The sequence below is a fragment of the Egretta garzetta genome, unplaced genomic scaffold (assembly GCF_000687185.1).
Source record: "Egretta garzetta isolate BGI_Z169 unplaced genomic scaffold, ASM68718v1 scaffold333, whole genome shotgun sequence".
Taxonomy (NCBI): domain Eukaryota; kingdom Metazoa; phylum Chordata; class Aves; order Pelecaniformes; family Ardeidae; genus Egretta; species Egretta garzetta.
Genome location: NW_009259179.1, coordinates 1,492,235 through 1,519,782, shown reverse-complemented (window position 1 = coordinate 1,519,782; position 27,548 = coordinate 1,492,235). Strand labels below are relative to the sequence as shown.

The 27,548-nt window shown below is 46.6% G+C and overlaps 1 protein-coding gene across 1 annotated transcript in view; it reads right to left on the bottom strand.

Annotated features, from left to right (window-relative positions):
* The window catches only part of LOC104123373 (LIM domain containing preferred translocation partner in lipoma), a 337,288-nt gene that overhangs the window by 176,363 nt on the left and 133,377 nt on the right, over positions 1–27,548 (bottom strand). The window contains exon 7 of the mRNA XM_035891237.1: positions 16,461–16,573. Coding sequence (XP_035747130.1) covers positions 16,461–16,573 — 113 coding nt within the window. The remainder of the gene's footprint in view (positions 1–16,460; positions 16,574–27,548) is intronic.

Sequence of the window (27,548 nt, the reverse complement as noted above, 5' to 3'; positions counted from 1 at the left end):
GCACATTGCCAGCTCATGTCCAGCTTTTCATCCACCAGCACCCCCAAGTCCCTCTCGGCAGGGCTGCTCTCAATCCTTTCTTCCCCCAGCCTGTATCCTATCACCCAACACCAGTCAGTGCCACTGGTCCTCCTGCACCACCCCAAGGGACATTCATTACAGAATATGTAGTGCAGAGAGCAACGCAAGGCCTCAAAGTTTGCCTCACTGTGCTAAAAAGGCCGTAAGACTATTCACCGAGCTAGAAAACATGAAAACACAACAATTTCTCTAGATGCCACCTTTTTCTACAACCTAGATCACCTACTCTTATCACATTTTGCAGGTTACAGCAGAGAAACAAGAACGCTTCTTGTTTGTCCAAGCCAGCTCCTTGCAATGGGCTCAAAGAGAAGAATCTGGCTCCCAGATGTCCTTCCTAGATCCTGCTCCAAATTCCTTTCCTTACCCAGACCCAGCCGCCTCTCTTTTATTCTTTTCCCGTCTCTCCATGCCCTGTTTGCTGCCATGCAACGCTGCAGCTTGGGACAGTCGTTAGCCCCTGGGATGAGAGATGCAATGTGGTGTGGGCTCCTAAGTTGGCTCCTGAGCCTCTATGAGAAATCACGTTGATGCCTGGTGGTGTTGCTGTGTCAGGGAGAGATGGAGGGGTGGCTTTGCAGTAGCAACCTGCTGACTTACACAGAGTGACTCCAGAGTCCCAGGGTATATTTTCTTCCAAAACAAGGCAACAGCCAGACTCCTGAACACTTTCAGAGCATCAGGATTTTGCTCACCACAGTGCAATTTTCCAGCATCAAGATCTGCCTTCTCCCCAGCCATCTTAGCCTTGCTCAGTTCTCTAGAGTAGGTTGAGCTGAGTGCGCTTCATGAGCATTATGGCCAGCTCATCCTCTGAACTGCACCCCAGATGCCATTACTGGGAAATGTGATGCCGTTATATATGTACAGACATGTCCAAGGCAGCAGAGCTACAGCTAGACACGCAACCTTCCTCATAGCATCAACTCGGTCTGCACGCCATGCTATCACAAGTCACTGATAGACTCGTAACTCACAAGTGGAAGAATGGAGATGAATGCCATGGATATTAAGAGCACCCTCTGCTCTTGGTACATGGGTTTTACTGGGAGCCTGAGGTACTTGGGGAGCTCCCTTTGGGCTGGGACAGGTCAACACTTTGCATTTACACATCCAAGAACGGAGAAAAGCAGGGAGCAGAAATGCCCTTTGCAGCAAAGGCAGTCATGGAGAGGAAGGACTAAAGCAACAAGGGGAGTGAGGAAGAGGAGAATTTAGGCAAATCAGGAGTAGACAGTAAACAAAGACTTTTGCCCGGAAAGACTTTATTGTCTTTTCCTGCAGCAAATGCAACTGAGCCACAGATGAGGCGGTAGAGATGATCAATTCAGCAACCGCTGCCTGCTTCCACCAGGTTGCACCCACAGCAGCCCCCTGCCACGCTCTGCAGGCTGCCGAAATCCTCAGGTAGGGGCTGAGGTGGTAGGAAGAGCAAATGAAACAGCTCTCTGGACAAGGAGTTAGCATCTCTTTCTACTCCACGGCCTCAGGCACTGGGCTTAGACAGAGCCACAGACAGAGAAAGAAGGATGGGGCTCTCATTTCCTATTCTGGCTGGGGGCAGGCAGGGCAGAGGAGGGAAAGATGTTTGACTTTGATGGCATCCACTGTACATACAAGAAGAGACTGTGAGAAACTTTAACCAGGAAGAAGAAAAGTAGTGATTCAGTCTTGATATACTTCAGGCTGTGGTTTGTGTTTCATTTTTCCTTTTTTTTTTCCCCTCCTTTCTTTGCACTTTCTCCAACAATACCACTGCCAGAGGCAAGATCCTTTTCAGACACACACGCTTGCTACCCCATCTCTCTCGCTGTAGAATTTCCCAGTTTTCTTTTCAAGGTCACAAAAGCCACCCAAAGCACAAACAGACACTGCAGTGGCAAAAAGATGCACCCTCAAGGGCATCTATCAGGAAAATGAAGCGCGCTGAAGATGAGCTGCTGTGCCTGTTCTCCTCTGAGCCTAAAGAAAAGTGCAAGCATTTTGTTTCAAATTCCCTGATGTAAACTGAAACAGTCCCAAGAGGCAGCCCCACCACACATACACATGGAGACACGGGCTGACTGCGGCGTTGGGGGTGAGGGGGATCGAAGATCCTTGACTGATGCCTAATCGCCATTCCAGGCACCAAGGAGGGGCTGGAAAAGCAGTCGTGCCCTTTAAAAACAGAAAGATTGAGTCTTTTGAAACAAATCCGAAATGATGGAAGATTTCAGCAGATGTGACCGCAGTGATTTCACCAGACGTGATTGTATCAAGGATCTAATAGAAAAGAACTTCCCTGCTGTTCCATCAGGCTGAAGCCAGGCCTGAAATATCCTTTTTAGTCTTTTGATGACATCAAGGATAAAAGCCAAAGGGAAGTTAGGTTTTGATTTATTTTTTTCCCCTGCTCTTTCTTTTTTTTCAGGCACGGAATAGTTTTACCTGGTTTGTGTTGCTGGATATTAGCCGGACCAAAGGAAAACACTTCAAAAGTTTGAAGTTGGCTGTTAAAAGGCTTCGTTTGGTGTCTCTTGGATGCTGTTGCCATTTAACTGAGCAACATTTCTACAACTCCGGCCACTTTTGAAGACCTCTCCATAAGGAGGCAGGTGGGCCTACTTGGAAGAGGACTTCAACAGTGTGGGGAGGAGATCATCCGCTGAACACCAGCCTACCTGACTGCCCCAAAAAGGGCCAATAAATGTGCCAAATACCTTCCCCTGGCAAAGTTCAGACCAGCAGCTGTGCCACAGCAAACTGCAGGAGACACAGCAGGGTGACAGGGGCTGCGGTGCTCCTGAGGTCCAAGCTCAGCTCAGTCCCAGACCTACAACATGGGTCTGGGGTAGTCACAGGTTCCGTTTCTCCACCCATGTAAAATGTAAATAGCACCGGGTATCCTGAGGATTAACTGATCTTCTCTCTGAAGCAGCAAGGTGGTGTTAAGAACTGCACAGGCTTACAGGTGGGGCAAACGAACAAGCGGATGAAGAAAAGTTATTTGTTAAGCATTGTTAGGAGACATCTTGCAAAACCTTAACAACCAATTTATAAACTCACTATGGTGTAGGAGGCTTATAAAAAGGCCAAATAATAAAAATTGGAAAAAAAACCCCAAACAAAACAGAGAAAGCACACAGCAGAAGAAGAAAGCATGGAACTAGAATGCATCAGTCTCAAAACAATGAAAAGAGGGTCGGTGTTCCATCACACAACATACTACTAAGCTGCAGAGCTACTTCTGCTGCAAGATGCTGTGGTTGCTACGAGTTTACACGGACATCAAAAGCAGCTGGAGAAACACATGGAAGAAAACTCTACCGATAGTTTAAAAATAAATAAAAAATTCCTCTGTGCTTCCTTTTTTACATGTTTCTCTGGATACTCACTACTGACCACTGCTGATCTGATTTGCCTCTCTACAGACATTTACGTGAAGCCTCCACTTGTGCTTCATACCCACCAGCTGACACCAGCCAGGGGTCACTTCTTCTGCTGGTGGGTATGTTGCAGTCTCAGCAGGTTAATAACTGACCATCACCTTCGTGCCAGGGCTTGGATCAACACCTGGAAACCCACTTCTTAACCTCCTTGGAGCCAAGACAACAGAAATCACAGCCAATTGTACTCAGCCTCCTGGGACACATATATGAAAGACAGCAAAGACTTTGCTGCAGTTATGAACCTGTATGACAATAAATATCTGTATTTCCCTAGAGATCAGTGTGACAGGCACTGCTCACATATAACAGTTAGGAAACATCCCCGTCCTAAGGAGCTTATTGTCAACTGGATACCAGCCCCGGGAAGGCAAAGCAGGTAGAGGGGTGGGAGCGAGGTGCTGCAACTCAGAGACACAACCAAGCTCCTTCTGGCCACCAGATGAAGACACTAATCTACTGGGCCAACCCAGCTCCTTAAGGGACATTTCGTTCTCTGTATTTGCTGTCCCAGCCCTGAGAAAACATGCCAGAAGACAACAAAGCGCCATCCAAGTCATCCAAATTCCAGCTGCAATTTCACTGCAAGATGGTCCTGATTTCACATGATCAGAGGGCTGGATTTGAGCCGCCGCCATGCCGAGCTCTGGCTCGTGGACCAGTGGCCCTTCTTCCATCACTGTTTAATAAGCCATTGCTCTCTGCACATCCTGAGAGGGGCCCCAATCCCAAAACCAGCACCACGACTCCGCTCAGGGGCAGGAAGACACCAGCGTGGCTGGGCAGCAGTAATGCCAGGGCAGAGCCCAGGATCATGCTCCCTTCCAAACAGCTCCTGCCCCTAAAGCTGGAGGGAAACTTTTGGCACAAACACCCATGGTTTGCCCAGACCTCTCAAGACCACAGAAAAGGATTTGGCGCTGGATGTTGGATGAGTGAAGAGAAACAAAAAAGGATGAAGCTGCATGATAGAGGTTTAGCCAACAGCCTCCGTGGCCTGGGGCACACTCTGCTGAAGCACTGGGTCCAAGGCTTTTTTGTGTTTCTGACCACTGCATTTTGCTCATGGAAGGAAGTTCTGGAGATTTCAAGGCTGGATAAACAGGGCTTTTAAAAATGTCATGCTACTGAAAACCAGCAAAATGGCAAATGCCATTCAGCCGACCGGAAGATCTTCGTACTACAGGCCAGCTAGTACATGGGGAAAAAGCACCGTGATCCTCAAGCACGTGCAAGCAACAGGATGGATTTGATAAGGAACAGTCAAGGGATGAAGAGAGAGGAGGAGTTCCATGAGCCAACATCTGCCAGAGCAGCAGACCCGAGGGTCCTCATAGTTTACTTAACATGTCTGATCAAAAGCTTTGGGAGTCCTGTCTGTGCTAAGTGCTACCAGACGCAAAATCATCAGCAAGATGAGAAGTGTATTAATAAACTAAGGAGGCACATAAAGTCATTTGAAAACTGAATGGGGAAGATGGGGAGAGAAGGGGGAGAATAAAACCAGTTTATTTTTCCATTAAGGCAATTTAATATTCTCTGGGTGGAGTTACAATCACTCGTCCTTGGGAATTAAATTGAATTAGTGAAACGTTCCTGTTCATCTGCAGAATAAAGTAGAATACATAATTTTTTTTTTCTTTATGCCTTCTGCGGGACAGCACTACCTCTCTGTTCATGGGGCAAGAATAGCTGGCCATGAAATCCTTTTGACCCAGGCATGACTTTCACTGACTGTAACTAACTTTACAGCAACAGGGAATATATCCTTTTTTTTTTTTTTTTAGTTAATGCAATTACATTAGGACTCATTATTGATAATTATGGTGACTGTTAAAAGTTTCCCCTTTCTTTGCCCACTCCCCTGCCAACTTAAAATCTGCTCCAATATCGTCACAAATTAATGTTTAATTAGCCATCAGGCATAGCTGATGTTCCCCGCAGAGTATTGCTACTTGCAGAAAAACTGAGAACTAAGAGGGGATATCAAATATTTCATCACCTGCCTCCAAGGGGAACCATAACCGAAGAGTAACCAATTACCCCAATACAGCTGCAAAGTTTAATCAATGTAGAAACCAAATAGCTCATTAAGTGTCTGCTGCAATAAAGGAAGACCTTTCCGCCGGCTCGTACGACATGAACATTACATTTACAAAAGATCCCATGGCGATGTCCAAGAGCAAAGACTCCCTTCACCTCCACATCCTGGCCAAGTTGCGATCTTCCGCTTTTCTTTTCTGGCATAGGAGAAGAGGGAAGAGGAGGATGCCTCCAACGGCACAGGACGTGTCTGACAAGCCATGAATTACAGACGCCCATGCACAGGGTAAGCTCTCACACACAGCCCCCCGACCCTGGATTAATAACCCATAGGAGAAAACCACATCAAACACCAGCTCCTGCCTGCTGCGAAGCCATCCTGCAGCAAGGAAAGCACAGAGTTGGAGGCGATTTTACTCCTTTCAATACTTATGGTGAGTCTGGCGCTGAAATACCATGTCCAGTTTGGAAGGCAGCGTTTTAAAAACTTGAGAGATGCCCCAGAAAAGCAGAAACAGCTGACAAGACACAGAGAGCTCGCTTGGTTTCACTTACGAAGGAGATCAAGTAGCTCAACAGCAGTATCTAAACAGCTTCATAGAATGAAAATGCCAGATACCACAAGACTGTCCAATCTAGCAAAATAGGAAAACACGCAGCAGCTGGGAAGCTGAAGCCAGGGCAATTCTATTTAAAAGTAACAGAGATATTTACTTATGCATAATACTGGACGTAATTAAATGCTAGAACAAACTTCCAAGATTTCTCTACCTCTTGACGCCCGCGGATCAAGGCTAGATGCCTTTGGTCTCTCTGGGTGACTGGGTGAAGCTTTATGATCTGCAACACGCAGAAGGGCACAGCTGACGATTTAATGGCCCCCACATTGGCAGAGGTAAGAAAGCAACAGCACCGCTGCGTCGGTAAAGATCTATTGAAATCACTTTCTGTTTGTACCACTTTAACTGGAAATTAAATTTACATGAACAAACTCTATCCCACACAAGACTGCATATTGTGACAGTTAAATGAAGAGCTTTTTAAAAGGGACACGTCTCAGGCAATTTTAATCAAAAAAGATAGGTTTTGTTAAAGCTACCAATTTCAGAAAATTAAGGTTGACTAAAACTGTTTTTAAAAACTCCTTTTGGAATTTAATCACATGTTGGAAACCCATATGCAGCTGCTTGTGTCACCTGCAAAAAGGCTGTATAAAACATAAGCATATGCTTGATTTTACACGTGTGCTTAAGTTCTATCAACTTTAATGAACTTTAAGCAAGCAGTCAAGCTTCTCCGAATTTTAGAAAGCATTCCTGAACATGGGCTGGGAAGCTATTAGGAAACCACCACCACCAAAAAAAAGTGAAATTAAAATTGGCCAGTCAATTTTCACAGCCTGAATGAGCTCCGAGTCCAGAAGTTAAACATATAACATACTTCTGAATTTGTTTGCTTGTTTTGCTGTAATAGGAAGGGGTGCGCGCCAAAACGTTCGCAAGGATTCAAGAATCTCCCAGTGAGCCTGGCAAAATGTCAGCAAAATGGATGTATAAAAGTACATGAAAGTCAATGGCTTGGCTTTGGCTTCTGGGGAAATGAGTCACGTTAAAAATCTACTATATGTCTCTCAAAGCTGAGGAGAGGAAAATCTGGACTCTGCCACAGGCCACACATTTTTGGGGTGGTTGATGGCTACAGTCCACGGGGTGGGCAAGCCTCAGCTGGGCAGACCCCGCAGTTGTGATTCACAGAGGAAGGTGCCTTCAAGAAGTTTGCAATCTCATTTTCCAAACCATTAGGCCCACTTTTACCTTCCCTTCAAGGCTGCCAAATGTGTGTCTGGTATTTGATTTGGCTGGATGACCATGCGTTTTCTTTCTTTTTTAACAACCATCTCCTCGTTCGGACACCTTACTTTCTACGCATTGCCTAAGTGAGAACCTCAGCTGAAGAAAAAGGAGCTGAATTACACAGAAAGCTGAACAACGAGTAACTTGCACTGCCCAGAGACCGCTGCAAAACCCTGCAGAGAGAAACCCCAGTGTGCAGATCCCTCCCAGGTGAGCTCCCTGGCTTATGCTGATACTATCCATATGCAGATAAATGAACTTAAGTCATTGTTTTTCAGTAAGAATTCATCCATCAGAAAACATGGTGTCCCCGGTATACAGTAGACCTCAAGAAAGTATCTTAACTGATGTATTTCTGCTTGGGGCCAGCACAGCCGCAGAAGCCAAACAGGATTTACTTCTGCACAGAAAGTATATTCCCTACCTAAATGTCTTTAAGAGGCTGACTTGACCTTAGCACCGACCAAACGCCACTCCCAGAGGGAAGCCCTCCCACCACCCACAGGAAGCCCTGATGCCCGAAGATCTGCACAGACTTCAGCAGTGGCATCTTTTGGGAACACTCGGAGGGGTATTGCAAGGTAGAACCAGGAGAATTTGCAGGGAAGGGAGAGCGACTCAGGAGTGAGTGCAGTAACAGAGCTGAAGAGGAAGGATGGACCTGGGATGTGACAAGACATGAGGCTATTTCTATGGCAAGAGAGATACATGGAAATGGGAAGATGGAGAGGGAAGGAGCTGTAGCTCAGGACTGTTGAATGAGAGGAGCTTGTACAGCACCTCTGGCAGAGCAGTCACTTGCTGGCTTCAGCAGCACTTGGAGGTGCTACGGCTTTCCCCAACATTTCTGTTTTACCTCTCATGCCACTAAACTCAAAACCCTAAAAACATGTTATGATGTTTTCCAGATACTCTTCCTTACCTTTTCTTTGCACGTTAAAGCTAATCAATGTCCTGCATTTCCATCAGCAATTCAAAATTGAAAAATACAATTGTGGGGAATGGTCCTGCAAACATGGAGTGTAACAGCAGCAGGCACTTAAAATCATTCCTGCCCTTCTGTCTGAAACAAATTTCTCCAGCTCTGGCTCCAACAACATTTCTCCTTGGTATTTCTACCACCTTTCAGCTTGCTCAGTCACTCTGCCACGTGCTCTTCGCAGAGGCAATATTCTCTGACAACAAAACCACCCGTCATGGCAGCTGAAGCTGTTTTTCACCAGCGATGGAAACTAAAAAACAGAGACAGGAACCTGCATTTGAGCCACTTCCATTCTTGGAAATGAGATGCCCTCGCAACTTCTCCATACCCATATCTCATTACTGCCAGGCAAAATTTGTATCAAAAATAGGATGAAGTTTGCCCTGCTCATTGAACTATTCCAGGGCTGTAAAACTGAGTTTAGACAGACAACTGGATTCTCCAATCGGTATAGCTGTATCTCCTTTCACCTTATTTGACCAAAGCTCATTTCTTTACCGCACAGCATCATAGTAAAGCACCAAAACCAAGGTGGGAATCTGACTCCGTCTGCTCTATCACGTTCCAGCCTACCACCATGCCCAGGGTGCACGGAAAGACTTTGACTTTCTAAACCACATCCCAGCCAGCTTCATCGACAAGCGTAATAATTTGTCTGCTGCAATTTTTAGAATTCCTTCTTGCTACTGACAGTCTGTTTGTCTTAGTCTCGCTGCTGCATCACAGTTCCCTAATGCAACACAGGCTACCCAGGATTGGACACAGGAGCAACCGATCTTGCAAGAGATCTTTCCTAGGACCTACTAATGCAACAGAAGATTTGAATAGCGCTCAGAAACAAGAAGAATGGAAATGTCTTCAATTCTGATCATGTTATCTCACTCTCTTCCATCACTCAGCTCATCTGCTTTGACAGGAGAATTCCCACATCTTCATTACCTTTTTTTTTTTTTTGCCTCTTCTTAAATAGTTCTACTTTGGATACAATGATGGTTTTGCTTCCTTTTTGTCTGCCACAGGCCAGTACTAGCCCTGAAAGGATAAAACTGCCTGCTTTTTCTGCATGCTCTCCATGTCTTCCCGTTACTTTCCACATTCACATCTCTATTATCCACGGGTGGATAATCCAGGTTATGGATTAGCCTCTCCGCAGGTGCCAGCACTGAACCCAACTCCAGCGCCAGCAGTGTGACAGTGTCCCACAAAGAGATGTACCCAGGCAAGCCAGGAGGTGCCCACCAGGGCTTGTAGCCTTGGGCACATCACCGGGGGACCACAGCCACGCTGTCTGGACCCAAGCCGACCCATGCACATAACGCTGCCCTGTGTCTCACCCAGGACAGTTCCAGCTTGATCACCTCTGAACACCGCAATCGGCAACATCTCTGACCTTTCTGTTTCCTGTCACAGCTTCTTAGATGGTCCTGTACCCTTATTTACATATGATCTGTGTTAGGCTTTTGCTTTCTTCTGCTCCCTCACCTCATCACCCACTGTATGGCAGAGGCTCAAAAGCCGCTGTGTTCCATCTCTGAAAGCGTCCCCAGCCGCAGTCGCAACCCGCCTCCCCTCCCAGAGAAGGCACGAGCGTGCACCAGCGCAGCTCCTGGCGCATCCTGTGTGCTGTGTTACTATATTAAACAATAACTTAGCAAATACATTAAATAACACACTAATAAGCATGATGAAAATAATGAGCACAGTTAACTGTTTGCATCCTTGCTTCCTTTGTAGTCCTTGCCGAGAGGTTTAGCTATTAAAGGCTGTATTGCATTATAATGTTGCCAAGATATTAATAGCCAGGCAGAGAGCTGAATGGCAGGCCTACGTTGTACAATTAAAACTTTTCCAGTTTACCCTTTCAGTAAAATTTGTGGTTTATAATAAGCATCTTTGTCTATTCTGAAGAGAGTAAGGATTGGAAAGTTACATAGATGGGAACAGAGGTTCATTAAAGATTTAAAATAGAATGTGGTTTGGCATTGTAAAACAAACATGCGTATAAGATGGGTTGCATCAAGAGCTGCCTGAAAGAAACGCGCAGTGTTCCTCTTCTCTCATGATCCTGGATCTACCGGTCATGCTACCCACAGAAAGGGAGAAAAAAGCAGCAGGGATAAAATGTGCATGCTTGTTCCCCAATAACCTGGAGGTCTGCTCTATATCCCCACTCATTATTCATTTCTCATACCTATATAGAGTGTGTGTATATATATATGAACATGAGAAAAACATGCATTTCATCTATCATGCATCCAGATATTCACCTACATATACAGACTTCATATTACTGGTTTTTCTCACCTTAGTGCCCAGAAACCCATTACAGAGCAAACATATTGACCTGTAGAGAGCCAGTGAGCATTTAAACATGCAGAGAGCATACATGTTATTTGATGAAGCCTCATTCAGAGCACAGCACATTCTCGAACACACGAGGAAGGCGGAAGAAGGGAGACAGATCAAAAGTTTGAGCAAGAGGGTTAACTGTACCAGGTAATTTATTTATACTGTCGGACACGGCTTCAATTTAGATAAAAGCCAGTTGCTTATCACCTGGATTTTAATAAATCAGGTGAGGAGTCCCAGAAATCTGCAAAAGCTGGATCTCGAACGGCAAGCAATACGCACAGACTATGACTTTATTTACAGACCACTGGAAGCTACCGCTCCCTGCCCAGAGCCAGGCAGCCCAGCTGGCAGCAAGAGCTGCGCCGCGTTACCCATGTTCCTCGCCAGCAAGCACTGACACCCAGGCCAATAATGCCGATGATTAACAAAATCTAGCACTAGAGGGAGGCTGAACACATGTTCTGCTCTCTTTGGCCTTTTCGGCTTCTCCAAACATTAAAAGGCACACTATTTAAATCAAGCCCAGCACCCAGGCAGAGCCCAGCCACCACACCGCCGAGCAGGAGTTCTGCTACTTAAGGCAGCACCCCCTGTGGGCAAAAATCACGCCCTTCCCTCCTCAACTATTTGTCAATATGTGCACCCAAAATAAAAAAAAGGAAAGAAAAAAAAAATTCCTCTGTTCCGGCTGTTTCCTTAGCCAGTGAGTCACAGCCCACGAAGAGGCACCACCGCCACCGCTCGCCGGGAGGGAGTCAGACAGCAAAATGCCTGGCAACCTCCTCCCTAACAAGGATGAGGCTCTCGCCGCTCACATCTATCAACACATTCCCACCTTCTCCCGGGTGTGAGCACTAGGGAGGAGCGAGACAGGTCTCTCAGAACAGCCTCGTAGGGGAAGGCACACATGCCTTCAGACCGCGTTTCGCCTCCCCAAATTCCTTGTCAATAGGAATTTGAGCCCTTCGGCTGATTTCCTGCGTATCGAAACAACCTGGTCCGTGAGTCCAGTAGGTCTGAAGATTAGAACAGCTCCTGCCCACATATAGCGCAGCACTACAGCCCCTCCATGCAGGGGTATATTAAACTATTTTACCACAGAATGGTTTGGGTTGGAAAGGACCTTAAAGATCATTGAGTTCCAACCCACTCCACCATGGGCAGGGACACCTTCCACCAGACCAGGTTGCTCAAAGCTTCATCCAACCTGTCCTTCAACACTTCCAGGGAGGGGGCATCCACAACTTCTCTGGGCAACCTGTTCCAGTGCCTCACCAACCTCACAGTAAAGAATTTCTTCCTAATATCTAAACCTAAATCTGCCCTTCATGCAACTGTTCGAAGTCTGATTGCTTCTTCACTCTAAACCTCGCCCTCAACCGTTTCTGCGCATCCTTTTTGGTATATACCAAATTCTTTCTGGTCTCAGCCACTGATGGTATTTACTCATTGATTTGCAGTTTTTACAGTAATGAGGTGTTGCAGTGTAGCAGACAGAATTGCTCTGGGATGCAGGAGATCTGGGCCCTGTTTTTAGCCTGCGACTGGTCAGCCCGGTGACCTAGGCAAAGAACTTTCCCTGTTTCAGCTTCCTTATCAGGAAGAGACTGGTATTGCTTTTGCAAAGTGTTTTGTGGCCTGTCAATAAAATCCACAGTGATAACAGCAGGGGTTGTTGGGAAAGAGGCGATCTCCTGGCTGAATACAACCCGATCCTTTCCACGCTGTGGTAGCATCTATAGGCTCCCAAATGAAAGTCAGAGCCACGCTGCAGGCGCAGCACCTGTGAGGAATTAGCAGTGATGCATGTTTTTCCAAGGTGGCCCTTGGCAGGTCCACAGCTGAGGGTTGCATCTGCTCCAAGCCAGCCAGGTCCCTGCCCCGACAAGGAATGCTGGGCTCCGAGCCTCTCCTTTAAGGAGAACTGGTCGTTTGAAAGCCAGCAAAGCCCCTATGACACAGCTTATCAAGATGCCCCCGTAGCACACAGGGCTCCAGAGCCAGCCTCCCCAGGGACAGGACGGGCTTCTTCACTGCGCTGCACAGTCCTCACCCCTGAGCAGCCCTGCCTGGCAAGGAAGGAAGGAATTGTCAGCGCCCTGAGTGAGGGTCCCTCTCTGTGAGTAAACCGGGCACTCGAGAGGTTGTTTATTAGAGTTTTTCACTTTTGCTTTCCTTGGCCTGGGCAGAATGCCCGTTTTGAAACTAGAAGGCAAAAAAAAAAAAAAACAAAAAACCTGCCTCCCTCCCTCCCAGATCTATCTATTTCCCTTTGACAAACAGTGATTTCATTTTTCTTCCCATCCAGGATTTTTTTTTTTTCCCCTTTTAAACTGAGCCCAAGCCAACGTGGCAAAAGGCTCTTTGCTCATGTCCTTATTTGTCAAACACGCCATCGCCGCACCCTCACCACCATTCTGGGAACAAGCCCTCGCCCTCACCGGCTGACTTCAGCCGACAGGGAACTTCCCAACAAAACTGTCCCCATGCCCCAACGCACTCTTTTTTAAAATAAACATTTCCCTTTCTTTTTCTTTCTTAAAGCATTACAGTTAATAAGAAAAGAGTTTAAATTTCCTTCCCCTTTCCTCCCCAGCCCTGCCGTGAATCTGAACATGACAGACCTAGATGGGAAAACAGAAATTACAAGAAAATGCCAGATTCATTGCAAAGGTATTTCTCTACCCAGTCCTCCTCTGATTTCCATCAGAGCATAAGAACCTCAAGAGAAGTCAGATACTAAAGTACCTTTTTGGATCTGATCCTAAGTGGCCAGTTCCACTGTCCAAATAGAGATCCAGAGATAAACAGGCCTATGAAAACTGGGCATTATTATTTTAACTGCTGCTCTTAAGCTACAACTTAAACTGTAATAATCTGTGCAGCTTTTAGCCATCTGCTAACGGTAACACACGAAATGGTAATAAGCTAAACATATATATTCTGCTGCCCTCATCAACTTAATACCTAGTTTAAAAAGCTTTACCTGGAGCCACAGCACACATATTTCATAAGCTGTCGTCAGCACTCTGCCAGCCAGAGAGACATTTTGGTTGTGAAGGGGCTGATTTGCTGGAGCAGATAAATTTCAAACTCTGGAATAAACGTGGAGGGTGTGCCCTGGGTCCACAGGGGCCGAACCGCCCCAGGCAGCAGCCTAAGACCTGGTCCGTGCTCAGCAATGGGGTCATCTGCTCCAGCGCTTATGTTTAGCAACGGGGAAACTGAGGCATGGAAATGAAGTGGCCTGGCATTGGAGAGCAGAATCAGGCTTGGCTTTAGTTTGTTGGAGTCCAATCCAACATGTACTCATGAGATCCCTGCCTTCAGGCAACCATGTCCTGAAGGCTGAGAAAGGATTCACAGCAGAAGGACCACAGCTACTTCGCGTTCTGCTCCTTCAGCACAGGAACCTCCAGCTGGTGTTGCAAAAATGATTGTGCTCAGTGCACAAGGGCAGCGAGCAGCTTTCTCCAATGCCACCCGCCCTTTTCCCTCACCTCTCGCACCTTACGTCTTGCTTCAGCACGGCTTTTGCTGCTCCTGCAAGATAAGGAGCTGAGCCTGCAACACGAGATCCCACTGGCTTCTGACCTAGCCCTGGCTTTTGTCTGCTCCTGATCTCCTTCAGAGGATGGAAGGGAACAGAAAGGGGAAAAAGGTGACAAGAGAGCACAGAATAAGCAGGGACCTGAGTTTTCTGCACAGAGTACCTCTGGAGGTGGTGACAAGCAGGAGTGCTGTGGTACGACTGGTAGGCTCGCCTTCCTCTGACCGGGGTGCCACGCAAATGAACCTTGCTCTAACCAAGCTCCTGCCAAAACCCAACACTATGAGCGCGGCTCCAGCCCCAGCTTCCAAAGCCAGAGAGAAAGGGTGTGACAAATAGCAACTTCATGAGCTCAGCGGGGAAGGGCGGTCCCATCGGGTGGTTCTACCAAGGGGCACATCCCAGTGACAGCCCTGGGTGGCTCAGGCACATCTTTGGACCCATCACAGGAGGGAGGCGTGAGGAGCTGAAGACACAAGCCCCTTCCAGTCGACACAGCAAGGTGCCCTGCTTGGGTGACACAGCAAGGGGAAAGCCTGATCCCAGAGAGGCACTGCGACCCCTTCCTGCTGCCCAGGCAGCCGTGCAGGCAGCACCCTGCCCTCACAGGGAGCAGGCAGCACCCTGCCCTCGCCGGGAGCCTGCTGCTTCGCTGCTTCCCAGGGCGGTCTGGAAGCTCCCCTGCTCCCACGGGGTCCACTCTTCTCGGAGAGATAAGAGACAGAACACTTGCTGGGGAATTACTTCATTCCCCCCAAGGCCGGGAAAAGCCATGCTCTGCTTGGCTAATGTCCCTGACTGCTGCAGCCTTTCCTGGCAAGGGAGAACACAACACTCATTAACCCCTTCCCTCTCGAAGGCTGCTTATAATGCTGAACTCGCTGCAGGAACATGCTGAGACTTTGTGATAGCATCTGAACATCTCACCACAGGCAAGAGATCACAGGAAGCCCAGGAGGGAAGGAAATTTTTCTTTTTACAGAGGCACAAAGTAGATGAATTGACTCTAGAGCTTGTGGTGGGGTCAGGAACTCAGTCAGGTCTCTTGAATCCTGTTCAATGTCTGTCCACTGGCCTATTTCCAGGTTCAAATCCATCGAGGGAAACAGGACTGCCGCAACCTTCCAGGGTCATCAAGGGCAGCCCCATGGCTGTGGATATGCAGTTACACAGCTCTCATCAGCTTCAAACCTAGATCACGCTCACTTTGCTCTCACTGCTCCTCCCAGAAGGCTCTTCCAGACATTTGCAGCCTTGGTGCTTAGAAACTTTCTAAACACCAGCACGAAGGTACTTCTGGCAAGCTCAGCCTCTCAGGCTCCTGCACCCACACTCACCCAGAGCTGGAACAGTTGTTCTTCTCTGGTGCTTATTCCCCAAATGTATTTCAAATCTGCAACCACATCCCCTTCTCAGCCTTCCTTTTGCTCAGCTAACAAGGCAGGCTCTTCTGGTCTCCACTGACAAAATCAGATCCTCGCTCCTTGATAACTTTGACAGCTTGTCCCTGCAGCCTGAATACCTCCTTCTGAACGCACCTGAGCTAACGCAGCAGTACCCAGCACTCCGGGCAAGCCAGCGGTGTCTGCGCAAAGGTGTTCGGACCTTTCAAAGGTGTCCGTACCTTTCAAAGCTGTTCAAGGTACGTCCCTATCCAGGCATGACATGCCATCATCACCTGATGCATCTTAGAAATTGTGCTTTCATCCAGATGGCAAATCCAGAAAACCCAAGCCAGCAAAAAGGGGGTGAAAAGGGTCTCAGTGACATCACTGGAGCCTGGGCCAGGGCGTATTTGCTTCACTTAATTTTAGGCAGCTAAACAAAGCACTTTTAAGATCAGATTACTGCCCTAAAGTCTCTCCACAGTCCATGGAAGGAGATGGCCCTTCCAGAAAACAATTCATTCTGGGAAGGTTTCACTTGCCAACACAAGGACATAAAGCAATTAGTCTTCTAATTCAAGCTGGATGGGAAAAATCCTTTAATAGCCCAGCAAGTTTTGAATGGAAATATTCCCTTCTTGGGAAACACAGCTTGCTAAAGCTGACTTGGTTGTGCCTGACACATGATTTCTAACCACAGCACTTTGCCACCTCATTTTATTACCATCCATTCATTTCCACAATTTTTGGATCGCTTCTGCATGAACAATAAAATTCTTGTCTTCTTACCTGCACGTTGAAAGTAACATCATCCAGAGGGGGTGGAGGGGGAAAGGCACCCTGTGAAGAAGTGATGTTCCCGAGGTCATCCACAGGAGGTGGAGGAGGAGGAAGGAAGTCCCCTAGGAAAGAGAATGGGAGGACTTAGACTCACCAGCATTTCCCCACATCATGACATGGATGATCAGAATGAACCCTGCAATAGTCACCCTGCCATGGGTTTTGTGGCACATTTGTTTAACCATTACATGCTCAGCTGCACCCCTCGCTACTTCAGGAGATGGCTACGACAGCTCAGTAACACTGGCAGATTGCTTAGAGGTGCTCAGACCCCACAGCAGAAGGTGACTTGCCACAGAGCCTGAAGGCACCAACCACCAGCTCCACAGAGTGAAGCTTGCGTCTCAAACCTGCCACAGGCAACTACAAAACTTGCAATAATGAATGCCCCACGTCCAGCCGTGCAATGAATCCCATTCAGTTCACCCCCCTCATGCGCTAAATCATGCCAGCTCTTCTTGATCACTATAAGGTCAGCAACAGATGCAGTCTAAAAGCAGGGATTCCCTGTTGCAGAGGAAACATGGAGGGCTGTAACTGGAGCCCAAAATCTAGACCAGCCCATCTCCTGCATCTCTGCTGCTGGCAGGCAGCCATGCTCTTTGCATCTCCCTCTTCCTATAGGGACCTCATAGTTTCATGTAAAGAACTGCTGGGAAGATCACAGGCTCTTCTCAGTGACAACAGCCCCATGATGGGCCAGTTGCAAGCTCAGAAGCATCCGCCTCTTTTAACTCAGAGGTGGCTTTTTACGCAGGGCTGATGTACAAAATATCTCTACTTTAATTTGCTCATCTTAAACTTCCAAAAGTGCTGATGTGAAGACAAAGCAGCATAGTGGCTGTGAAGCCATCCAGCTTAGTGCAAAGATGGGAAATCTCTCCTTGAGAACTTCATGGGAGGTGGGGCCACAAAGGAGAAAACAAGGACAGAACAGCACAGGCTGCAGGCAGCAGGACATCAGGCTCTGAAAGTGCCTCCTAAGGATGGAAAAAGGGGCATTTGCCAATTAGTGCTGGATTTGGCTCCTGGGGTGACAGCTGCCTGTAATTTGGTCCACTTTGGTATATTTTTATTTCTTCTCATAAAGCTTGATGCTGCAAGTAGGTCTGTTTGCTGTTGGCTCTCCCACGTGCAGCACCTGGGATGGAAGTTCAAGATGAATAGAAGTGTGATATTTCACATATATAGGAACTGTTGCTTGTGGAGGGTTTTAACCATGTGGGGAGGAAACATGGGCTCCCTACGTCACCCTCCATGTCTCCATGCAGTGCCTCTCCGCCTCCCACCCAAGGCCCACAGTGCCATCCCCAGATAACAAGCAGCAGGCTCCAAGCTGCTCAGAGAGGTGCTGAGCCAAACCCCAGCGACCCCCAGTCCTCTGGACCACCCACGCCCAGGTTCAAAGCCCCGGGCTCAGCCCGCCCCAGGCACGGGCACTGGGCCGCACTGCCGGCACAGCACCTTCGTGCTCTTTGCCATGGCAGGCAGGTGGGTCTGCAGCCCTGGAAAGCTTTCCTGTCTGACTTCAAATCACTCTCTGAAAGGCACAAACTCTCCCTAGGACTTTTACAGATCTTATTTCCCAGGAAAGTAATTTCTTCCCATTTTCCCCAAAGTGAGCATGGATAGGACTCAAACCCACCTCCTGTGAATCGCTAAGGAAGTATCATCCTAAATGCAGATGCATGAAGACAGTTCAAAAACTACACACTGAAAACTAATTTAAGACAAACATGTTGCTCTAATACATTAAATCCTGTGAAACCTACTGGCTCATGATATTGTAGAGTCCAAGATTGATTTAAAAAAAAAAAAAATGTCCAATAACATCTGCAGTATCCTCCTTTTCACCTTATAATTAATCCAATCTTGTATTTCAAATCATATGAAATACAATACAGAGTAAAAAGGAAAGAAGTAATATTTTGAAATTAATATCTTGGTGTTTAGTTCTAAAAAATGCTGGGATGTTTGAGTGCTAAGTAAACTTTTCTCCTTTGCTCTGAAAATGACCCTCCAACCAACCAATGTGATTCTGCAAACAAATTCGACTCCAGCAGACACGTACTTCCCAAAGAATATACTTCAGATGATGTTTCTCCAGCTCGTCCCAGCTCCGATGCCAAAGACTCATCTCCCTGCACAGAGCATTAGTCAGACACTCTTGCTTTATTACTACCCTTCAAAGCACCTAAGCAAAATTGAGGTAGAGAATGTGTTGAAGGGGATCAGAGAGGGAAAGGGACAGGGTTTGTGCACAAAGAGAAGGGGGAAAATAATAATTGCTATAACAGAAGAGGAAAACAAGGACTGCTAGAACAAACACAAAACAAATACCATTTTGCCCTTTTGGAAGAGCCGTTCCTCCCGAAAGAAAAAAACATTGGCAAGATTTTTCAGAAAAGGAGCAAAAGACAGAGACAGAGAAGAGCCCTTTTCTAGCGTTTGGAAGAAAACGTTCTCTTTTGCAGTAGGAGACAGCTGGCTTTACCGCATCCCAGCCCAGCTCTGCTGACTCTGTCCTCTGTGTCAGATAAGCTGCTGGCTCCTCTCTCCCCACAAATGGGAAGTTTTTTAGACTGGGAAGCAGAGAGCAGATGCCTGATGAACTGGGGGGACCTTGCAGATGTGTGGCCTTTTCCTGGTCCTCTGCAAACAGATGGACTTTTCTCCTTCACAGCTTCAGTTATTTACTCTGCCACTGCGCTTTCTTCTTTCCCACACACAGCCATAGGACCCAATGCTGTTCCCACTGCACTCGCGGGAGAGTATTCCCTCAGATGCAGGAGGGAAAGCTGTTATTGTATTATTATTATTGGCATTGCTGGAAATCTCCCTCTGGCAGAGGGGGAAGCATGCGAAGACTGCAAAATCTGTGTCCTGAGCAGCACAGGGTTTTAGATGACGTGTGGAAGAAACAGGTCTGCATGGGAGGGCGTAAAGGAGGAAAAAAAGCTGAAAGCAAGCTTACGCACCGTTTAAGCAGCATCTCCCTACAGACTACTCCAATGCACCTCGGGGATCTCCCCTCACCCCAGAAGCTTTGCAAGCCAGGCAGATTTCACTTGCTTAGAGCTGGGCAAGCCATGGGAGGAGGCAGGAAAGTCCACGTACAGGCAGAGCATATCACCGCCACCCACTGCCGACCACCTCCAGCACCAGCCAGCTAAGTGAGGAGCCGTTTGGGGAAGGGACCGTCCCCTGGTCTGCATGGATGCGCCGGCGGCCACAGGGGAAATGGGGCTCTGGGGTTACCAGTTAATCATGGGCAGGTGGAGGACACATCCCACCGCGAGCGCTCACCCTCTCCTGCCTGATTTAACCCCACTGCCCTGCCATGAATAAGGGATATGGTGAGCAAAAGGTTTATTAGTACTGATTGCTGCTCAGCACTGAGATTGGCATTTTGGTTGGCATTCACCTGGAATCAGTCTGAACACCGGAGGTACTTAAGGTATGAGAGTGACTGCACTGAGCTCCATCAACGGAGAGACATCAAGGCACCTCCAGGAGGCAATTTATACTTCAAGGCAGGTGAAATCACCTTCTGATGGCAAGTCCCGTGGCAGAGGCAGCCTGGGGCAGGCACGTTTGCAGGCTGGGAGCCACATCCCGCCCCTCCTTGACGGGCCCCAGCCTGCCTTTGGCTTTGGCAATGAGAAATCTCTACCCATTACCATACATTTAGAGGAGCAAATAAACACTCCTCATCGTGCCAGCTACTCGCTGCTTCTTACAGATGCGAAGACCATGAGTCAACCTACGAAGGGGCTGCACGGCGCGACACATGCGCCAGCTCGGTTATTTCAGATATGACGGCGCAACGTGCCGTGAAACCGCAGCTCTGAGCTCTTCTCTCGGCGCCCGTGCCTACTCCTGCGCCGGAGCGTCACCCAGCATAACCATGAGAGATGATACCGTCAGCCCCAGAAATGCTCTCCCCAATATTTTGCAAGGAAGTAAAATTAGCCAGAAACTAAGTCAGTTCATCACGGCTACGTTGGGGAACTATAGCAGAGCCATAAACAGAAGCAATGCCACCCCAGCCCAGCTTCTGGTTCCAATCAAATCCGTGCCGTGCAAGATGCATTTGCAAGGTTTTACCCCTCTCCTCCCCATAATCTCCCTTCTTACACTTTCCAAGGAAATTTAGATGTTTCATTATTACACTTTTCAAACGTACAAATAAAAAATTGTTCACAGCCTTAACAGATGTCTACATCAGCACAAGCCTGTCAGGCTGAGTAGAAACTCTTCAATTTTTTTGTCATTGGCCGCCTGATGCCTTCTGGGTACAAGTACAAGCTGAGAAAAACATCCTGTCTGATGCACCAAGCACCTTTCTCACTTACAGCCTAACCTTTAAATTTTTAAGTGCACTTCAGTTTTCTGCAGGATCAGGCGTGGATGTCTCAAGCCTTTGTTTTCAGGGAGAGGTATCTGCCAGTCACCACATAAGTTGCAGCACAGTAATTGCCTCCCCCCTTGACTGACACAGTTGTTTAGACATGAAGATTTGCAGCTTTGAAACTTCTAGACACAAAGATGATCTCACATGTGCAGTAAGAAGAGACTGTTTGGGGGGAAAACCCTCGGAAACACAAAAAAGCAAAACCATCATATTTTTCCCTGAAACAATAACTTCATGAAATCTATCAACCAACAAAACAGTTCACACTGGTCTTCCCAGATCTCTGGCTGACATCTGAAGACTGTATGCCCAGATGTTTTTCACTTTTCTCCTTCCAAACAAAAATAACCCTTTCTCATCGTCATCTTGATAATCTCTGACTCTGAAGCTGGTACAGAATCGGTTTGAATCACCTGAAAAACACAGCTCTCCCCTGGCCCAAAGACCAGAATAAGGACAGCGATGGAGCAAACCCCCACTGATGTGTTTCCATTCTGAGCTGGACAGACTCTGTTTGGAAGGCACTGAGTGGATACAGGCACTTCCCACTGCCCGGTCAAGTATTTAACTTCTACCGCAGAAAGCCAACATTTGCAATTTGAGGGTGATCTACTTTGAAACAATTAAGATTTACACTTAAACCCTAATTCGTTTAGCACTGGGCTAAAATCCTTTTGATTGAGGCTACCACAAACCCGTATTTCACAACAACCACCGCAAAAACGTGCAGAACACTGCAGTATGACTATGTGGCCTGGGCAACTTCATAGTGCAGAAGTGACGCCGCAGGATTTTTATAGAAAACTTCAGCCAGATAGGACCTGGTGACTCTTAGGTGTGAACACGCATCCTACTAAGTTTCCAAAACCAAACATTTTCCTGCAACATCTGTATTCAACACATATCACTGGACAGGGAAAGCACATGATTAAAATCATGCTTTGTGTCGGCGCATCCTTGGTCAAAACCACGTCATGAGGGGTCACCGACACCACGTCAGGGGAAACCGTTGCATGATTACACACCGGCCCTGCAGCCTACCTAGATACACCACATTGGCCTGTGATTCCTAAAATAAAGTCGCTCCACCAACCCAAAGCACCGTTTAAATTACCACTCCCTTACCAATCACTAATCTTACCATTTGAACTACTTTTGCTAATCAGCTACTGTATTAATAAGCAAGAGGGAGGAAAAAACCAAACCAAAACACCCACACTGGCTAATTTCATCCTCAGCATTTAAAAAAGGAATACTGAGTCTGTCAGGTAGTTGCACTGAAAATTTACTTCACCACCTGCTAGCTGAAATATTGCTTTTATGGATTTATATTGTATTAAAAGGTCACTGGCTGTTTAAGTCTTAAACAGTTTTAATCATTCTAAAAGTCTCTTAACAGTAAGAAAAGGAAGCTCAGAACAAACAGCAGCAGGGATTCTAATTAAAAGGGCCAATTCATCTAATTTTATTTGGGGTTAATTATTCAGGATTCACTCTCTGATGTGTAAGGAATAGCAATTAGTAATTTTAGTGATTTGAGGAACATTGGAGGTGTAATCAGTTAAAATGAGTGAGTGTTTACAACACAAGATGTTGAATTAGTTTCTCCCAGCTGGAGAACAGGAACATTAGTCCCCTACAGTTCAGGACTATCAATCGCAGTCCTGCTTAAAATATTCTCCTCAAAGCAAAAAAAAAACCAAACCAAAAAAAAAACCAACAAAAAAACCCTACCACACGCCAACAATCATCCGGTAATTTTGTTTACTACATGGCAAGTCAATAGGCAACGCGTACCCTGGCAGCTTATGCATCCTCACCTCTACCTTCGTGCCCTCGGCCAACTACCCAAAACCCGGGCATCCACTGGAAGCAATTCCCAGCATTTCTCCTTTCTGCGCAACCGGACCACCAACCCTCCTGCCACACCACCAGCTACCACAGCTGGCCGAGATAATGAAAGAAGCAGCCTGTGGAACTTTTAAATGTTAATTAACTTCGGTGGTTAAATATACAGAGGAAAAATGACCGTGCGATTAACTTAAAACGTCTAGGTAGAATTCCTCCTGCAAACACACATCCAAAACAGCTCCACTGGAATCGCTCTGGATTTCTTCCAGTGTTACTAAAGCCAGAATAAGTTACTAAAGCTTTCAGGAGCAGCATCAGAGACTCTGATGGGGACAGAGGAGCCGCGTGGGAGAGTGCTTGCGGGGAGATCCAACACTGGCTGTGTTGACATTTGGGTCTGAGCTCAGGCGGCAGCTCAAAAGCCATTTTTTTATCCACCTCTCAAGAGGTAACTGGGTATTCCCACTACTTGGGCTTCACCAGGTGCTTCGGTGGGACCGGAGCTGGACCCCTCGCACTGCCTGCGTGTTTGTGACCGCTGAAAGGAGCGGCGTTGGCAGACCCCGCCAGGCTCGCTTCAGATGATACAGCTTTTAATGAGCAACTTGATTTAGCACAAACAGATGCTATCTTTAGTGTCCTGCACACAGACCTTTCACTCCAGCTCTGGTCACCAGTGGGGAAAATCCCACTCACCTCTGGTTCACGTCAGAACTCACTGACCTCCCTCTCAAAACACCCTGAAGGCAGTAATTAGCACAAGGGTAGGAAACAAGGGCTCAGTTCCCCAAATTATGCAAAATCTCAGCCGCATCGCCACAGTGGATGCCCCTCATTGTGAAAACATCACCTTATTTTTTTTTTTTTTTTTTAATGAGACTGCGTTTTTATTCAGCTTGTGTCTGCAGATACCCAGCCGTGCCACCCTTCCCAGCAAAACGCATCCAATGCTCCAAGGGTCGTAGGACACAGGGAGCAGGTATCACCATATGCTGGGTTGTTCTCCCCCGCGCACATCAGCTGATCATCCTACACATCGCACACTTCCGATACGTGCCACTAAGTACAAAGTCATCAATACAAGGCTGCATTTTGATTCTTCAGCTTATTTTTCCATATGACTGTGGGGCAAAGCATTCCAGCTAACGTCCCACGCCAACCTCTCTGCAACAGAGATGACTTATTTTGCTCACCTCAGCAGCTCGTTTTGTAAACACAATGTGAACGAGCCAGTTCTGCTCCCGCTCCGATCACGTTACACATAACGGTTATCTCTGTAACGCTGATATCTGCTTAGAGGAGCGGTCTGCTAGTATCAGAACTCAGCTCTACAGAAAATAAATCAGTCCTTTACTACAGCTTAGTGAAGGACTAAAGCTGAGCCAACACAAGAAACAGCCCACGGCACTGTAAAACTTTAATTAAAATCTGTGCTAAAATAGGAGGAGGAAGAAGAGCCATAAGATTAAGAGAAAAGCTCTAAGTACTGTTCCCTGTCACAGACTACTTCTAGGACTTTGGGGATGCCACCTAGCTCCACTGTGCTTCACTCCATGGGCATGCAAAGCCTTTCTTTGCCTTCCCTCCAGCGTTTATTTGTAGACGTAAGGATAGAGTCTGTCTTACTTGGTCTGTGCAGCAATTAGTACGATGAGATCCCGCTTTCAGTTGCAGCTGCTCAGGTCCAATAATGGGGACAAAAGTAGTTCCGAATGATAAAAAAAGAAAAAGGACACAGAACAGCCTGCTGAGAGGGAAAGATTTCAACACAAACAACTGGAAATACGCTGGAAATCAGGTCATCAGAAGAGTAAACCCTACCCTCAGAGGGCTGCATTCCCACACACCATCCCTCTCCTCCGCAGAGCGACAGGTCCATGAAACAAGTCAACAAGGGAAACACTGCCTCACTCAGAACAAAACCGAAATGAGTTATCTATTTGTTTATTAGATTATGGTGTTCAACTCATTTGTTCATTGCTAAGAGCGCCTGACAAGAGCTGACATATGCATTAACTTACTGAAGAGGGCTGTTGTGAAGGAGTTGGAAAAAAAATGAGCTACGCCACTGGATTAAGACCTCGTTCTCCCTGGCTGTTGTTGCGTGACACAATCAAAACAAATCTAGTTTTTTGGTCAGCTTTCTCCCTTGAGGAGGCAGCCAGGGAAGATGGGGACTGTGTCCTTCAGATACATCCTTTCTTATCACCAATCAAACCCTCTCTGTGCCGAGTGATGAAACACAAAACGCTGCACAGATAGCAAAAACCAGCTCCCAGGGCTCTTTACTGCCAAGGCACTTCCTCAAGTTTTGGAAGCTGCAGCCAAAGGTTTTTATGCAATCTTGGACTTATCTTTGCGTATAATTGTTTTTGTGTTGTTTTCCCACTTTGGGGGTGAATTGCAATCTGAGCTGTCAGAGGAAGTCTGATGTGCTGCAGCCTTGGCTTGAGCCTCGGAGCCAGCAGTGGCCCGCGCTGCAGAACATCTGGACGTGCTGGATCCATTCCGCTTGCCCCAGCACACAAAGGAGAGGGACAACAAAAACCACTGCTGTAACCAGACCATAACCCTGGGTGATGGGGTCAAGCTTCCTGCAAAGCGTCCTTTTCACAAAGTCTGCTGCTGCTGGCTTGAGAGACTGGAGCAAAAACACTCACAGATGAACTGCTCAGAAAGAACTCCCATAAACCGATTTTCAAACTGGCTCATTTAGTTCCCCTCATCCTCTTCCCCACCCCTCCCTCAGTAACTCTTATAAATATCCCAGCTTGGAAAGATTAAAGCAAAACATGTGTCTTTATCAGACGTATCTTAGTTCACTGTTTTCACCAATACAAACAGCCCCAGCTTTCTTCATTCTATTGCAATTAGTCAGTGCTACTGGAGAGCAGAAAAAGTAGCTAGATTTTCTTTATGCTATAAAATTAATCACTGGCTTATTCACCAGTGTAACAGTTGAATAATAAATCACATCCTTAATCCCTGAAGAGAATTTCAGATAAAATCAAGTGTTGGATAAATAGAATTCACCTCTATCATCTCCTTTCAAAGTAAATAATTAAAGCTCCGTATCTCCACATATAAATTTATATAAATATATATGGAGTGGTGATGCCTTTTGTGGAGGCAGTTTGGTTCCTTTTGTTGGTACCTTCTAAAAATGTCACACATGGTCTGGCCAGACCACGGAAGAGAGATGGGATTATAATCAAAAGAAAAAGAAAACAAAAAGGCAGAGGGAGGGGGTGTAGATTCCACCTGGAGGTGCTCTACATCCTCTCTAATGTACTTTTGGATAACAGGGAAGGCAGAGAAAAAAAAATTATGTAGGCTTTCTCTTCTTCGATATGAAGTTTACCCTAAAACACTGATGCACAAGCTTTCTGTACCAAGGATCACCGCCCTACACCCCAAAGTTACTATACACACTTACATGCACAGTTATCACCACCTTTTGAGCAGAAATACTTTAAAATTTACACTTTTTGCATAATTCAACAAAGTAACTCGTTAGGAAACAACGTGCTAAACTGACTTTTTAGATAAGTAACTGCATTTATGTTTTCCATGTTCCACATGATCTCCTTCCAAGAAGCGCCCCATCCTCCTCCTTGCTGGTCAGAGGCCAGAGCACCGTGGTGGGGAATACAAGAGCAGGGAGAGCACTTCCCATCAGGAGCCTCCTGAAGTGGGCGAGGAAGAGGCGAATGACAGAGGCACAGGAAGGAATTCCCAAGGATGAGAATGATATTCCCGTTCATGACACTGATGATAATAAAATTCACTCCCTAAACCGACCTGGGCAGACTACCTATTCTCAGAATAGGAGTAGGGATAAATGGTGGCAATGTGGTAGCTGTGCTGGTTTGGGGGGACACGTGGCCCTCATCTTGCGTTCCCAACAGGAATGACCATGATATTGCAGTTATCCGAGCACACATTTCAAGCTTCTGACCATTCCGAGAAAGCAGTCGATCAAACCAGCAGTTTTCCTATAACTCTGCTCAGCATATGGTGCCTCCCTTCCAGAGAAAAAGTATTGGGGTCTGGCACCGGCCCAGGGTAACCGAGAGGGTGCCCTTGCAGTAAAACATTACCACACCAAAAGCAGTTATTTGGTGTACAGAAACCTGGGTGAGATCGTTTTCAGACTGAATTAAAACTTTTCTATTTAATCAACAGAAAATTAATTACTGAAATATTTGTGGATGTTGTTAAAAAGAAAAATGCGGAAGAAAATGAAAAACTTCTGCAAAGATTGTGGTTTTGTTTGAAATGCCAGAGATTTTATTCTTGAAATAAAATCTTGTGGGAAAAACAGTAACAAATTGTAGTAACATATTGCTACAGTTTCTAGGCTGAACTTTTGAAGTGTTCACTCCAAGGTTTGTTTTTCCCTCAGAGCTGCTACTTGAACCATTTTAGGCAAAAAAATTAAATTAGGTTAGGTGAGGAATCTCCCTCGATCTTCTTTCATCCTCACTTCTTTTCCAGCCTTGCTGCAGGAAAGTGCAAATCCATTCTTTTCAGGTTAATGATTGATCTTCATTCTAAATCCCCACTCCAATATTAATAACCTCTCAGAAAACAATTAAAATGGATATATTGTTTGAGTGTGTGCTCAGGGAGCAAGAGAAGAGGATAAAACTTCTATGAGCACAAAGCCTCCATCATACTTTGAGCCCTGCTGATGCCTGCAGTGACATACAAAGGTTTTTCACTGTAACACATGCATCTCCCCACGCTTCCAGCAGCACATCCCTGGAGCA